This window comes from Anneissia japonica, unplaced genomic scaffold (genome assembly GCF_011630105.1).
Source record: "Anneissia japonica isolate Jap-2015-1 unplaced genomic scaffold, ASM1163010v1 scaffold287715_len1027211_cov185, whole genome shotgun sequence".
Taxonomy (NCBI): Eukaryota; Metazoa; Echinodermata; class Crinoidea; order Comatulida; family Comatulidae; genus Anneissia; species Anneissia japonica.
In genome coordinates this window covers 936,908-949,074 of record NW_022724789.1, presented here as the reverse complement: position 1 = coordinate 949,074, position 12,167 = coordinate 936,908, and the positions used below count along the sequence as shown (strand labels likewise).

Below are 12,167 nucleotides of genomic sequence, written 5' to 3'. Positions count from 1 at the left end.
ATATATATATATATATATATATATCAATGCTAGTTTGCAAGAAATATATAATGATTACCAGGATAATTTGAAAAAAAAAATATGATGAGTATTTTAGTGGCAGATTCACCCTTCCTATTTTTTTTCAAATCTTAAAAGGGAGAAAAGTGAAAATTTTTTTCAAGTAACTTCCTAGTCTCCCACCATTGTAAATTCCACTCTATTTTAAAAATGAAGTGTGGAGCGTGAAAATAAAAATGTGAATTGCATTCTTTAAAATCAATTAGATGCGACTTATAAAAGGCTGTAGGCGCCAGAGCTTCCAGGGGCTTCCTTGACCCCCACTTTAGCACTAGGCGGCCCCCTTTTCCCCATACCAATGTATTATTTACATATTGATAGACTCTCACTTGGCCGTAAGGCCTACATATTGTTTGGGGGCTAAATAGGCCATAGGCTACACATTAATAAATTTTTCATGTTTAATTTTTGTGTTTTACAAAATTTAAAAATGTATGACCAGGGAGCATTTACAAGTATAAAGGCCTACAATATTGTAGGCCTGCGCTATTCCTAGCTGCGTACATGTAGTTCACTCCTAGCTCTTCCGCTGCATAGGCTGGCATCTACCAAGCCTCTGTGGCCTTCTCTGGTCTTAGAGATAGGCCTAGGCTAGAATTTGCGTCGCGGTTCGCTTCGCTCATTTCAAGACTTGTTTATTTTACCCGCGAGGGACGTTATCACACATGCGCTAGGGATCGTCGTAAGAATAGCATTGGGAGCTGTCTTCAAGACTCGTCGTAAAAATAGTCACTGCGAAAAACAATAGTAGTACATTTTCTCTGTTTTATTTAGCATTTCTTAGTCAGTATCTTGTATATACACCCTACAGATTTTTCGAATGGAATGCTATTCATTGGAATAGCAAAGTTTTTTACTATTTGGCCTACTTTGTACCTAGGATAAGTCAATCGTACTTAGAATTTCAGTATGGCTGGTCTTCGATATCAGCCAAACACTTATTCAGTGAGTCAATGGAAGTCAGAGGATAGCCTACAACGCTTAATTTTGCTATTTTGACAACCGTGTGGTGGCGTCAGAATAGCCAATTTAACACTGGAATGGAAGCAGTGCTTCCAAGAGTATGTGCGCATGCTCTTCTCACAAATCGGATAGTCCAGCAAACTTTAGTTGGTTGCATTTTTTTATTGCTATATTTAAAAAAAAAATTGGATATGATGTAGAGTAGACATAGATAAATCAAAAAAGAATGTGCAGCATTTTTTCTTCATACGTAAGGGGGGTTGCCAACAGTTTCAAAATGGCCGCCATTTTTCCTAAAATTGTCACTAATACTGTAAGTTTATGTCATTAAAATAAATTATAGTCTGAATACAATACAAAGTCCTACCTTTTAGAAAGCTGAATGTAATTGAATTACTATATTTTCCATTTTCTCCGAAAAAGAATTTGTTTTCAGCTCTACAGCTATAGTTTCCTTCATCACTTTCATCAAATGATATTATTTCTAATATTTCATCGTTGAAAATGTATTTGTCAGAATCATTGAATATGTTGTCACCATTATGGAACCACGTGAGTAAACTTACTTCCGGATTTGACGACGCAACATTACATGACATAGATACTTGCGTACCTTTAGGTTTTCGTGTGTCGGTAAGTGCCTTAATTTTAGGGTTATCCAGATCTGTTGATAAAATTCCATAACCATAATCACTATGTATTATGATAATGACAACCATCGTCATCATGAGGATGATAGCCTATGACGATGATGACAATGATGACAGTGTAGATTGGTATATTGTGGATGGTAATGATGATGAGGTTGATGATGAAGTTGCTTTTTGTTAATTATAGATAAAAATTATCACTTTTAATAAATTAATATTATTAAAGCCAAAAATATTAACTTACAGTTTACTGTTAATTTGCTGTCATCGGAATTGGGTACAGCTGATCCTGTAGACTGGTCGTTGACTCCGCATGTATATGTACCCTTGTCCCATCGCAAAACCTTTTTAATAACCAAGCTGACATTCCCGGATGTTGCGTCACCCAGTAAATACCTCGAGTTTTGTTCTGATGGTCCGTCTGACCTTATAATGACAGTTTTATTCGTCTTCCAGTACCATTTGCCGATAACGGCGTTGGTTGGAAAGTAGAAGCAGGGCAAGACTGCACTGTCCCCTTCATTTACACGTAGGTTATCTGCAACTAGGTCATCAATACTCCGGCCACCTATAAATATGCATAACAACATTTAAACTGTTTTAATTATCACTTCAACAATGAGATCAACATGTTAAACAAGCGATTTAGATGATATTAATTATAATTATTGTTATTGTCATTATCATCACATATTACCATTATCAATTTTCCCGAGTGTAGGCCTCTGTACTAGCCTATACGTTCTTGAACTTGCACATATTGAAACTTGTATTTCAGCCCCCTCGAGCTGAAACTCAAACAGGAGCGGTGAATTAATTAACCTGTGACCAGATCTGATAAGCAGGAATGGCGACATCCGGGGTGTGGGAGGGGGAGGTGGGAAGGCCCGGTGGGGGAACAATAATAACACTGGCACTCTCAATTTTTATGGTTTTTGTTTTTTGATTACAATGTTGTTCTCAATTTCTTTTCTAATCGTGATGACAAGGACAGCAAGCAAATAAGCCAGCTTGGTCTACCTACATAGGCCTGCAGGTATTGATAAATGACAATAAAAAGAGATCATAGGCCAAAATAAACAAACTGTTTCTCAGTTCTTTATTTTTTCTTTCGCACCGAAACCAGGACAGTCGAGTGCCTATCAAACAGGTCACGTGAATAAAACTCACTGATGTTGACCTCAGGTCAGATCAACATAAACATTATCATGTATTAGTACAAGCGGGGTGTCTACAAACACCCTATGCGGGTGTCTACAAAACAAACACCGATGATCAGAAAAACGAAGATCTGCAATTATTTCTCAATCATCTTAATTAAAAGAATTTCAAAATCATCATAAAACAGTTGCCGAGTACCCATTCCATTATTTCATTGGAATAAAATGAGGAAAATAAAGAAATACTCAAGGGTCTTTGTTTTATAGACATCCTATAATATGGGTGTCTACAAAAATGAAGACCGAAGACCAGAAAAAGCAAAGACCTGCATATTTTTTTCTCTCAATCGTGATGAAAATGTTTTTAAATTACTTCATGCTAAGTATATAATTATAGTATTCGTCTTTTTAGCACATTATTGCCTAAATCTTGGTCAATTTAATGATTTACTTTTTATTCCAGTTCCAAACGGCAACCAATGTTGTACGTCCACGGCTGGTGGCATGCGCGTGTTGGCGCTGCTACCTCTAAACGATCGAAAGTAGGCTTGGCCTAGCTGTAAACGTATTTTGAGGGCCTATAAAAACCTTGAATATTTAATTCATGAACTTGTTCCATGTTAAAATAAACAGTAGGAATATTTTATAGTGACGCATATGTGCTGCATGGTCATTTTGTGGTGACACCAACACGGGATGGATGAGATAATATGGGTGTCTACAAAACAAAGACCGAAGACCTTAAAAACGAAGACCAATATTTTTTTCTCAATCGTGATGAAATAATGAAATAAGTACTTGGCAACTGTTTTATGATGATTTTGAAATACTTTCAATAAGATAATTGAGAAATAATTGGACGTCTTCGTTTTTCGGGTCTTTGGTCTTCGTTTTGTATACACCCATAGTGTGCCTATAAGACGATCAAGACCCTTGAAAATTTCAAAAAAACAGACGTCCAAGAATATTTCTAATTTTGATTTTGTGACAGTCTGGGGTATTATCATCAAAATAAAAGAAAAAAAAAGGATCTTCGTTTTTGGATCTTCATTCTTCGTTTTATAGACACCCGTACAAGCGTGTCATCATGTTATGTAAAATCAAGCGACATTATTGCAACATTTGTACGAACACAAAATAGCTTAATTGTCGAAAGGGCAAACTACGAGAACGCTTAGTATGCTTTACTTTAATGCCCGTAGCGTAGTAAACAAACAAAGTGACTTGCAGTCGTCTTGAGTACTGGCGTGCTTTAGATGCGTTATATTACTGGAACATGGCTTGATACAAGCATTGCATACCCGTGGATTGGTCGCATGGGTGGTGGCATATAGATTGCAGCCAGCAAGACCTTCTTTTGATCGCTGCAACGAAGTACAGTATTGAAGGTCTTGCATTTGTGTATTATGGAGAGTATTTATACAAAACATTGGCGGCGCTACAATGGTGGAGCTAGGGAGAGTTACAACCCCTGTCTCGGGGAGGCCTCCCCGCCCCGTGGGGGAGAAAAACGACCTTTTGTCGGGAAGAAAAAAATTGCATGTATATTGTACATTTTAATAGACTCTAAAATGATTAAATAAACCTTTGAAACCCCTAATTTGTCATATTTTTTTTGGGGGGGGGCTGGGGCTACGACCATTGAACCACTTTCAAAACTTTTTTTTAGCAACGGCCGACAACGCCCACTTTTTTCTCGTCGGGGATGTAAGTTCCCCCCCCCCCACCTTTCTCACACCTGTCGGGACCATAGACCTCCTCTACCACCTTGTGGGGAAATCCTGGTGCCACCAGTGATACAAAAATGGATATACTCTTAGTTGGCTGCCTCTACAGACCACCAAACACAACTTTTGTTGATAAAATATAAGTAATCATAGCTAGTCCATTCTGATGTACACCTGTATAGCTGTTGGTATTTCATGATTTTAACTGCATAGTTTTTAATTGAATTAGTACAATTTGCCTGGGCCTTTGTCACCAAAACATGTCGAAACTCCATGATGTTCCTGATATTTTTAATTCTAACAGGTTGTTCCCTTTCTAGCTAGAATGCATACTGACCTTTGATCTGATGGCTCACTCATAGGTTATGTGTATGTAAATATGTTTAACATTGTAAAACAAGTTAATTTTTACCCTAGGATCAATTGCAATTCATGTTATCTTAGATGTGAGTACTGACAAAGGCCTAATATATATTACAATGAATTCATTCGTAAATTAACTAGCAAATCCTCTGACAAGTTTTTTTTTGTTTTTGTTTTTGTTTTTTTTGGTATTTTGTAAGAAAAGTCAAAGCCAAACTTAACTTTTTTTATCATTAACTTAAAAGAGTTATGAATAAAAACCATAGCATAACATTTAATATGTTTTTTTTAAACTGTTTTACCAATAATTCATCTCCTCTACAATTTAATGCTATTGTGAATTGTACCTTGACCGACACTGTCTTCTTTCATTAGCTGAAATTGAGACAATCTTCTGAAATCTTAAATATCGTAAATAAATCATAGACTGGACAATTTTAGAATTAACCTCAACGATGTTAAAAAACGATATGTCTCTTTCAACAGGTTCAGTCAATGATAAATGGAAGGTGGCCAGTGTGGGTCCAATTCAGTTCTTGTCAGACTGTGCTTACCATTGCATATCATCACTTGTAAAAATATCGTGTTAAACGAACACATTCCTCTGTTGATGTTAAGTCTTTGGGGTTTACTCAATGTTGCGTTATGCGCCTAGCTCAGTCAAGTAATCATTCAAATAATTCTACTGAATTCTAATTCTATGCAGACACTCATCAACGCTTGTTGAGCATCTGGATGAGGGCAGGGGCTGGATATAATATTGGTTCTGAAATATTGCATCATGTTTCGTGTATGAAATATTTGAGGTTTATCTTTAATTAAAACTTGAATTGGGGTCACATTGTTTCAGTTAGATATAAAGCAGCAAAACTGGTTTCATTAAAAGACTTAATAATAATATTGGAAATCGACAAGTTCAGCCTGGAGAGAGATAATAGGCAGAAGCCTAGATTCTTTGCTCACTCCACTTGTTAGATCTAATGATCCATTTGTTAATATTGCTAAAGTGTATAACTTTATCTGTAGGCCTATTATGGAATATGCAGTTTCGATTTAGTATCCACGCCAGAATTGTCAGTTCCAAGCGTTAGAACAGTTCCAATAGAGAATGAAAAACAAGAGCATGCTTTTTTGTCCACAGGGTTGAACTATCCTATTTACAAAGACTTCAAATCCTCCGTCTCACTTCAGTTGAAATTAAATCCATTTAAATTTCTCTCTGTCTTTCACTTCAAAATCTCTTTAGCATATTTTCCTTCGATATCTTTAAATACATTTGAACAAACCTAGACTCTCATGTAATATTTAAGTTTATTCATGCAGCCAGGCTTATTATCGTAGTAATACTGTAGACATTTTCTATAATCCGTTCCTTTCCTGAAACATGGAATGGGTTACCAATGGGGACAGAGACATGCTTGTGATTGGAATTTGGTCACTTTTAAATAATTTTTTAAAGAGCATTGTCTTGCCTTGAGCATTTGTTGGCAGCCTTGGTAAGTTTGGTTGCTAAAATTATCATTATTGTTAGTGTATATATCTTGAAATGTCAATTTTAACCTAAATATATAAAAAAACATTTTTTTTCTCTTTAAGTAGGCCTATTAGCATTATCTAATAAAAAGAACTTTACTTATAAAGGACATATTTCGACCTACGGTAGGTCAGACAACTACCATAAGCTTAATATCATTATTATTATTAATTATTGTGTAGTGATATATTATGGAATTTAAATGTTTATATTTATTCTATTGCCAATTTTAATTGTTGCAGAGAAAAGCCAAACCAGTCACTCGTCACAAAAATTGATATTTGAGAAATAAGCCTTTAAATGTTATGATTTCGGACAACTCTTAAGCAAAAATTGTTACAAAATCGTAAAAACATGTTGCTTTAACATTGAAAATGAGGAAAATAAATGCCTAGCATAACATATAGATATATAGAGGTTAATTTATATTTTACAATATCTAATAAAAATAATAATACTAATAATTATTAATAATAATAATAATTATTATTATTATTATTATCATTATTATTAATAATAATAATAATTATTATTATTATTATTTATAATAATAATAATAATACAGTAATAATAATAATAATAATATTAATAATAATTAATAATATAATATCTTTATAATTTATTTTATTTATCTTTATATATAGGTTAATTACCTTTTTAATATAATATATTTTTTATTTTTTATTTGTGTGTGTGTGTGTGTGTGTGTGTGTGTGTGTAATAGCGCTCTGAAAGGTTACTATAGTGCGCTATATTAAGAACTTATACTACTATTATTATTATTATTTATTATTATTATTATTATTATTAATAATTATTTATTTAGTGCAATGAAATAGATTTCAGAAATTTTGACATACAAGCATGTTTTGGCCATTATCTCGAAACAAGATTTGGGACGAGTGACTTGTTTGGCTTGTGTTTGCTACAATTGTATTTGTAACTTTTTGACGAACCAATCGACAGTGCATCATTTATTGGTAAGCCAGTCTCATGTCAATTTTACTGCATTTTTTTTTACTTTACATGGAGAAAACCTAATTAAATGATGATCAACTGACAGTCAGTTTAAAATTAATATTAAAATGAATGACATGTATCATTTATAATTGTAATTGGCGTTTCCTGCAAAAATAAATCACATGACACAGCCTGAGCAGGAAAAATGGACAGAGATAATTATGTTTTGCTGATATACATTCACTTAGGCTACACATCTATATGCCTATTGCTAATAATATGTATTAGGTACGGTATGTAATGCTTACCATTAGGCTCCACATAAAATACAAGAATTAGTACACTAATCCGAAGCAATATTCGTGATTCTAATGTTGCTAGATTCGATGATTGTTTGGTGTACTTAATACCAGCCATTTTTAGGTAGACCGTATATAAACAAGCAAACACAGACTTTGAAATAAGCAGGGGTATAGACCACTTTCGTTGTTTGAACTGGTAAACAGGAATTATATATATATATATAGACCATGTTCTTCGGTGTTTACCTTGGCCTGGTGGAGACGCTTGTGGCGCACTCGACTGATGACATATCCACAGAAAATTAGGCTACTTATGTCCGCTTTTTCAGGAGCGGAACTAGAGGGGGTAGGCGATGAGCGGACCCCCACCTCTCGGTTTTAGAGAGCCCTCATTTAGTAAAAAAAAAGTATACATGTTGGTAAAAGGGGCCACTAGGCAGGTGCATGGAAAATGCCCGACCAGTGGTCGGAGGCATTGAGCATTACTCCGAAAGAATTTAAAACAATATTACTTATCACAATTATTTAATCATGCTCTGGCAGGCTAGGTCTTCTATTTTATGGGTTTCTTTGGGTTAGAGACTTGATTGAGACATGCAACAACGGCATTGTTTGTTTTGTGTGCCCTTGTTGTCGACATTGGTACAGCGCCGGTGACTTTTTCCGGATGTAAATTTTTCTAATGTTATGGGCTAGTGTTCTGGGTGTGTTACGCATTTTACCAGAGGGAAAACACTTTTTTTGTTTTTGGAATAGCCCACCCCCAACCTAATTCCTTTAAAAATTCTTTAATGAAAGAAAATTATATAAAGAAAGAAATGAAAATTATATTTAATTAAATTAATGTCTGAGATTTTCATTTCAGGCCATCTAGAGGTGCTCTAATTATACATTTTCTTATTTCAGCCCCAACCATGATGATGATATTGACACCCTGTCTGTGAAAGTAATTTACTGGGTCCCTCTATTTCAAATACAGAAACCAGAGTGCATGCCCTCTTTTCTGGACACCCCCACCTGCAGCTGTTTGACTCCACCACCTCTGCTTTTACTGTTGTGCCAACTATATTCTGAAAATGTTGTTCCCCCTTTTGAACAATTATGGGTCTGCCCCTGATGCTCAAAATATGGCGTCTATTTTTTCTTTGTTAATGTAAATGAAGAGGCCGCTCGAAAGACAGTTAAATTACACAAATCATTAATGATGTTACTTGGCCCAGTATATACGACTGACATGCTTACCTGGATAAAATTAATAAGTTTATTCAGGTATAAAATAATAACTAAATGGACAACTAACTTAGGTAAATTCGCGTCAGGCTACGTAAAATTGCGTCAACTTAACGTTAACTTACCGTGCATTATTAATTGCATTTTTTGTTCTTTTTAAAGTTTTAAAGAAAATAGGTTTTAATTATTTGTATTTTCTATTTATAAAGACCGATCTGGATTGTTTTACATCTTTTGTGGGCTATCCTTGGTTCTGCTGTTTTTCACGTTTTTTGTTCTAGTATTTTAACGTTATCGAATCAACATTTTTCTCCTGATTGAATAGGCTTTTATATCTGTTATAATATTTTCTTGTTCCTGCATCTTTTAAGACTGTATTTTATCTTTAAGTATGTTTATTACTAGAACCAAATAAAATAATAATCAAAATCAATTCAAATCAGTGCAGCACATACTCCTATAAACTAGCAGTGTCGACTATGCGACCTCATGTTCTCAACTTGCAGGCCTCTAAACTAGCTCTGACTGTAGTAAAAATCGATTATTTGAGTTACCTTATTTGCAATTTAACTTCAGCATCATCCTGAACTTATTTTAAATTTTGCTATTTATAGCCAAATTAAATAAATAAGTAAATACAAATTAAATAAACATCATAATACATCTATTGAAAAATATGAAGAGATACACATGAACATGCTAGCCATAATGGAACATGAACACACAGAATTAAAACTATGATATTTCGACTTCTACCACTAACATCCAGTAACAGTCATCAGTCAATTATGATCTTGAAGACATGTAAGCCTGCTGCATTTCATCAGTCAGATCAATAAAATAAATCACGGATTAACTAGTAGGCCTGGCACAAAGGCGTTTTTGTTTGCCGTGCTTAGGCGGTTTTTTTTTTTTTTTTTTTTTTTTTTTTTTTTTTTTTTAATCATACAGGAAAAGCATTTACCCCTAAAATCACTTTCAATTAGGCCTATGCTTTGATAATTTATTTTGTTGTTACAATGAATGACGACTAGGCCTACCTGTTTACCATACAGAGACTTTATTTATTTATTTTTTCATAAAAAAAGCATCTTAATTGTAGCAGTTCTTTAAAGAGAACTGCCCCCCCCCCTCGGGGTAGCCACTGGAACACTTTTTTGAGCGACGCCCGACCACGACTGTTTTTTTTCGTCGGTGACATCGCCCTCCCCGTCGGGGACCTCGGACCCCTCCTCAGGCAAATACTGGTGCCAACACTGAGACTGATAAGCTCATGCAAATCTAAAATTACAATATTAACAAATGCATTTATTTAGTCTATCTATAGGTTAGATCTTGGAATTTCATAAGAAAACTGTAAACAACACATACATGTTATCTTAAGTGAATGATATGACTTATAATTTGAATAAAAAGACACGGTATACCTGCTATAATAAAAGAGGCATAAATATTTTTGAAAGAAGTATAATTTAAACAACTTTTAAAGTTTAAAAAAATCGTATGGCCTGAACTTGACAACACTATTATATTTTAAATTTGGTCAGTTATAATAGCAGACAAGAAATATATCTGAATAAAATCACAACAGAATTCAAGCTGAACATTTAGGCTGACCTAACTGTTTTATTACAAAAAAAAAAAAAAAGAGAGATAAAAAAAAAACTCGATACAAAAATGTTTGTGGACAATCTAACTTTTTCTAACGTATAATGTGGTATAACAGTAGGTGCAAAGCAACAAATCTCTGGTAGTCGGTCGAGTGTAGTCGATAAGGTAAAAATTAATGGACATTGTAATAATATCCACATGCCTAGATACTTAACGTACAGCATAGTCTTTGTGTAAAAAGCAGCGTTGAATCTGATCAGTTATATGAGTAGGAGCAGGAGATAGGCCTATAGCATACTAACTGCTATACTACAGACTCTAAAGGGTATAGACGTTTAAAAATGCTAGGACACATATTAAGACAATGAAATTCTAGTATTGTTTTAATGTTGATTTTTTTTACTAACATTTCGTTCATATAACTATACCTCCATGATATAACAATATGTACAAAAGTAATAGGCCTATTAGGCCTAGAATTTTAATAAAGAATCAAGCAAGCGGAACTTCAAAGGAACAGTGACGTAACGAAGCCGAAAGCCCCGAGCCAGGCGAGGAATCCAGGGCCCGCAAAGGATCTTGGTGGGAGTTTGGGTGTTTGTATCGTTTTGAGATGTTTATTAATGTCTTTTTTTTTCCACAATTGTGTTCTTAATTTTGTATCGTGATTTAACAAAATAAGCTTAATATATTGTAATTAAGATTTTGCTCGTCTTTAACTTCATTTCTAGCTAAAGTAAAATCAAGTGATGATATTTGATATTAATCAGTAAGGTAATTATTACAAAAAAAAATATTTGCTATACATTACATTGTAATAATAAGAGCGTGATATCGTTTCTATTACAGTGGCGTAACGACTATGAGCTGCCACTGGCTAAGGCCAGAGGCCCGGAGCCTCAGGGGGCCCAGCAAATTCAAACATTTTTTAACAAATAACCAAGACCCTTTTTAAAGCCGAAGTCGAGTGATTAGGGTATTCTTATTATCATCATCACCATCTCCAGTCTATATATCGATAAAAACATTAAACTATATATGTATATATATATATATATATATATTTATATATATATATATATATATAACAGGGGTGGCGCCTGCCCGACGGAGGGGCTAAAGGCCCCGACGGGGGCTAGCGAATCGAGCCTCACTTGGCTGGGGGCCAGGGGGCCGCCCAGGGCCCCTGGTGGGGGTCCAGGGGCCCTAGTTCAGAACCACGGATATTTGATGAACTATGGCGAATTTTTATTACTTATTCGATAGGCATCGAGTTAGTATAATATGACTTCATAATTATGCTTTCTAATGTTGACATCAGTTTCCAAAACCAAAACATTTTGAATAAAGCAAGAAACAAAGAGTATGCAATGTAACCATCTAATTTATTTTCAAATCCTCATTCTTGAAAGTGAAATTCTATATCTTGGAAATTTTGCATGAAATCTGTCAACCACGTAGTCATGGTCGAGGTTGCTTCACATATCACGATGTATTCCAACCATCATGAGGCTATCTAAATGAGCATTTGTCATAACAAAACACAAATTATTTTTAATTAGTCTCATTGAATTATTATTATTATTATTATTATTATTATTATTATT

At 34.4% G+C, this 12,167-nt stretch overlaps 1 protein-coding gene across 1 annotated transcript in view; it reads right to left on the bottom strand.

The window, feature by feature from the left end:
• The window catches only part of LOC117112582 (protein CEPU-1-like), a 16,998-nt gene extending 8,782 nt beyond the window's left edge, over positions 1-8,216 (bottom strand). The window contains exons 1-3 of the mRNA XM_033255679.1: positions 7,726-8,216; positions 1,918-2,241; positions 1,391-1,687 (exon numbers count right to left, since the gene is read on the bottom strand). Coding sequence (XP_033111570.1) covers positions 1,391-1,687; positions 1,918-2,241; positions 7,726-7,834 — 730 coding nt within the window. The 5' untranslated portion in view covers positions 7,835-8,216. The remainder of the gene's footprint in view (positions 1-1,390; positions 1,688-1,917; positions 2,242-7,725) is intronic.
• Between the last annotated feature and the right edge of the window lie 3,951 nt (positions 8,217-12,167).